Source organism: Phalaenopsis equestris, unplaced genomic scaffold, assembly GCF_001263595.1.
Source record: "Phalaenopsis equestris unplaced genomic scaffold, ASM126359v1 Scaffold000002, whole genome shotgun sequence".
NCBI classification, from domain to species: Eukaryota; Viridiplantae; Streptophyta; class Magnoliopsida; order Asparagales; family Orchidaceae; genus Phalaenopsis; species Phalaenopsis equestris.
The window spans coordinates 1,224,184-1,228,756 of NW_018164444.1; the positions used below are offsets into that span (position 1 = coordinate 1,224,184).

A 4,573-nucleotide genomic window follows, 5' to 3' on the forward strand; every position below is an offset into this window, starting at 1 on the left:
TTTATGACAAGCGGCCACTTGAGGTGGTAGGAAACTCGTGTTGGTGTGAAAAGATAGCGAGGAAAGCTTGCTGATATGGGAGGACGAAGGGAATCCCCTGGACTCAAGAACGGAAGTACAGCCCCATATAGTTTCTCGAATAAAATCATACTAAAGTTGTTGACTAATTTGTCAGAATTTATCAAGATTTTACTTCTTAACATGTTGAAAATTTTTCAGAATTTTACCACCTTAAGATTTGATGAATCTGGATTTACTAAATCCTATCTAAATTTAATTCTACCTGCAGCCGAACAGTCGCTAAGTAAGAAAAAATTGTTTCCACATTAAAAATCCTCCTATCTTCTAATAGAACAGAAAAAAAAAAAAAGAAAAAAGAATGGTAAAGTCCAGATAAGCGCAAATTGTCCAGAAGAAACAACTCCTTCGCCTCAGAGCATATTATTATACCAATATGGCAAAGAATTTCCAGAAGTAATTTGATAAATATGAAACAAAACTAACCTTCTCTGTCCACAAAAGTGAGCTCGGCTATATCAATGGCGCGAGCAAGAGCTGCCGCTTTATTCTCGCACTCGCGATGTTCATCATCCGGATCACTATCCGCAACAATGCCGGCGCCCGCCTGAATGTGTGCTATCCATTCTTGCCGTCGATCAAGGTTTTTGTAGGAGTACATTGTGTTGTGACGGGATCCGGTCGGAAACACAATGGTTCTGAGAGCAAGCGCAATGTCCATGTCGCCGTTGAAGGATATTCCTCCAAATCCTCCACTGTATGGCCCTCTTCTTGTGACCTCCAGCTTATCAATCAACTCCATGGCTTTTACCTGTGGAGAGGAAGTTCATGGTTTTGCATGAAATAGAAATAAAAATTTGGAACTTGGAAGGCTTTAAGGATTGTGATAACGCGCTGCTTTTTTTGTTCTACCGTTCAGTTTTAGTGGACTGTTCATACATGCCACCCAATTCCATCTATTTACATATCTAGCACCTAAACTTAGCTTTTTACATTCAGACCACCCATATATTTCAAAACATATAAAAAATTCCATCATTTGAACAGTATATATGTAAATAATTCAATTTAAAGTTCATATATTTATCCTAGTTAAAGAAAGATACTTTGGAGAAAGAAAGACATTGAAAGCTAAAGCCCCAGCAGGTAGCTCTTCCAATCAGACCACTTTGCTCCTTGCTCTTCTGAATCCAAATTGGGAGCACATATATGAATCCAGGAAGTTTTGAAGCAACTAATTTGTTTTCATAGAATACTAACAGAGGGCAAACAAAAACTTTAGCATATGAATGCTCGAAGAATGAGGGCAAGTATTCAGAAGAGATTTTCACGGCGGCGCGTGAAGAAGCATATTAAGAAATCCTTGATTAGTTTCAAATAACATGTTTAGAAACTCCTAAGTATTTATCATTACGAAATTGCACGTGAATAGTGTAGGATATCCATGAAATAAATTTTAGAGGCATATACATACATAGCACACAATTCTGATGAATTTACATATCTCACACCTAGTCTGTTATATTTACACACATAGCATTCGAATGTTTAATTGTACATCATTATAACTTCTTAAAAGTGAGATACACATTTTCATTCAAATGTTTAAAGCACCAAAATGTTGTTGGATGATGTTAATTGCGAAAATCGATTTGATAAATCTGAAACAAAACTTTGAAAAGAAATACAAAATTTAAAAAAAAAACCAAAAACACAAACTTTAATATGGACAGACCCTAGAACGGGAAAAAGGTGTCACACCATATAAAGAAATCCGCTATGTAGAAAAATAAAGATGACAGTACAAATTATACCACACTCAAGCTTCTTCACATTTTTTGCCCACCTACTCTACTCTTTGCACCAAAAACTTTGAAATCTTCACAAAAAAACCACAGAAGAGCTGCTTAAAACAGACTCCCGCTTCGCAGCGTCGCGGCGCTCTAATATGGCATTGTGGCACCAAGCTCTTGGGTTTTCGCACAAATTTTCCTCCGAGAATAACATTAAAGTGCTGCTATGTTGCTGATATTACAGCTCCGAAACGTTAAGTACGGCAGGAAAAAAAAAACATGTGATCAACACATTCAGGCTCCACACAATAACAAGTGCTATGTATATAAATATCAAAGTTGGGTGTGAAATAAGTGTTAGCGCTGAAGCTCGATTTTTCCCGATCCTGCTCCCGATCTCCCGCCCCTGCTTCCGGTTCCCGCACCCGATCGCGAAAGGTCGCGACCGCGACTCTGCGGTTTCGCGAAAACCGCCGCGCGCCCTCCATTTCGCGAAACGTCGCCAACCCCGCCTCCTCTCTCGCGATAAAAGGTATCACACGACTCTCCTTTCAGTTTAAGAGAAGTCATTGTGTTCTTCGGTTTTCTTCGGGATGGAGGAAGGTTTCCTTAGAATAGAGGAAGGAAGGTGCAAGAAGTAGTTCCATGCGGTGAAGGAAGAAGAAAGAAGAAAAAGAAGATTGTTCTCCCTTGGCTTCTTCTTGGTGGCTTGCAGAAGATAAATTGGGTTTATTTCTATTGTAAGTTTATCTTCTTCGGTGTAGAATTTCTTCGATGTATCTCGGTGTAGAGAGAGAAGAAAAGAGAGAAGAAGAGAGAGCAACGAAGTGAGAGTGAGAGATTCCTCTAGTAAGTCGAGATGATCGATTGATATAAATTCCTCAAGTAGTAAAATCCTCTGCAGCTCTGTGGATGTAAACAATTTGTTGAACCACCTAAATCTGTGTGTTCTTTTCTGGTGTGATTTTTTCTCGTTCTATTTTTTCGCATCGTCAAAGATCATTCTCCTGTTTGATTTATCTATATATCTCGCAACAACTGGAATCAGAGCGTGGTTTCGGATCTGAGGAAGAACGATGACTGCAAATAAAGTGCAGGTTTCAGAAATCGAGAAATTTCATGACACATATTTTGGTTATTGGAGAATGCAGATATATGATTACCTTTATGGAAAGAAACTTCATCTTCTGTTATTAGGGAAAAAACCTAAAAGGATAGATGAGGCTGAATGAAATTTGTTGGATCGATAAGTTCTGAGGATTATTAGATTGACACTAGCGAGATCCGTTGCATACAACGTCGTCAAGAAGAGGACGACTGCAAATCTCATGGCAGCCCTGTCAGATGTATATGAAAAGTCATCGAGGAATAATAAGGTGCACTTGATGAAGAAGTTGTTCAACTTGAAGATGGCATAAGGTGTTTCTGTTGCTCAACACCTAAATGATTTCAATACTATCACAAATCAATTGTCGTTAGTTGAAATTGATTTTGATGATGAAATTGTTATAAAAAAATCGACGGTAGTAAAATGAAAAACAGATCGAGAAAATTATACTAGAAAAAAAGCGACACAAGATTTACGTGGTTCGGCAAATTGCCTACGTCCACGGAGCTATAGAGGACTTTATTACTTCGAGGAAATTACACCGTCGAACGTCTCGACGTTTATAAGAAAAAACTCTCCTCTCTCTCTCTCTTCTTTCCTTCTCTTCTCTTTTTCTCTCTTCCCCCCTCTCTCTCTCTTTCTAAAGCCACATGAGAGAGAAAGAAGGAATTTCTTCTCTGTTAGCAAACCGAAAAAGAGAAAAAAAATTACAGCAGCTTTTTGTTTCCCCTTGCAAGCTACAGCCGAGAGATTGTATTAGGTTAGTTGTCTTTAGCAGGCCTTTTGCCCTGCTATTTATAAGAGGCACAAATAGCTGAGAAAGGTAATTCCCAATGCCGTGTTTCCGCGTAAGAAAATCGCGTGAGGGAGAGAGCTTTGGCGGGACCGCGTGAGGGAGAGGACTTTGGCGGGAAGAATATTAGGGAAGCAAATTAAGCAAATATTAATTACTTTCTAATTATTTCAGTGGACCAGATCTCCACTAATCTCAAAAATTCTCTCACTTGGAGACTGAGACACTGAATGCATCTCCCACCATTAACTGGCGGCATCTCCCCTTTCTTTAACGTGATATCCTCCACCTCTGCAACTCAAGGTCCTGTCTTCAAGCTAGAAGATCAACTGAAGTCGAGCACAACTTCAGTTTCTCAAGTGTAACACCCTTGGTCAACATATCAGCAGGGTTCTTGTTTCCACAAATTTTCTCAACTAGCAACTGTCCGTCATCTAATAATGATCGAATAAAAAGATACCTGATCTGAATGTGCTTGGTCCTGGATTGATATGCTGGATTTCTAGCTAAGAATATGACGCTCTGGCTTTCACTGTAGAGAGTGGCCTTCTGAACCTCTTTACCCAATTCCGCCAAGAAACTCTGCAGCCATATCATCTCCTTAGCAGTCTCTGATACTGCAACATACTCAGCCTCTGTAGTGGACAAACAAACCGTCTTCTGTAGATTAGAGCCTCATGACACTATAGTACCGCCAAGAGTATAAATATAACATGTAGTATTCTTCCTACTGTCAATGTCTCCAGCTAAATCTACATCAACATAGCTCTGTACCTCTAGGCTCTTTCCTGAGAAACACAAACAGGTTTCTGAGGAGCCTTTTAGGTATCTCAAAATCCACTTCACAGCTTCCCAATGTTC

General features: G+C 39.4%; 1 protein-coding gene across 1 annotated transcript in view; it reads right to left on the minus strand.

Annotated features, from left to right (window-relative positions):
• Positions 1-404: 404 nt before the first annotated feature.
• The window catches only part of LOC110031267 (anthranilate synthase alpha subunit 1, chloroplastic-like), a 37,326-nt gene continuing 33,157 nt past the window's right edge, over positions 405-4,573 (minus strand). The window contains exon 12 of the mRNA XM_020734385.1: positions 405-829. Coding sequence (XP_020590044.1) covers positions 500-829 — 330 coding nt within the window. The 3' untranslated portion in view covers positions 405-499. The remainder of the gene's footprint in view (positions 830-4,573) is intronic.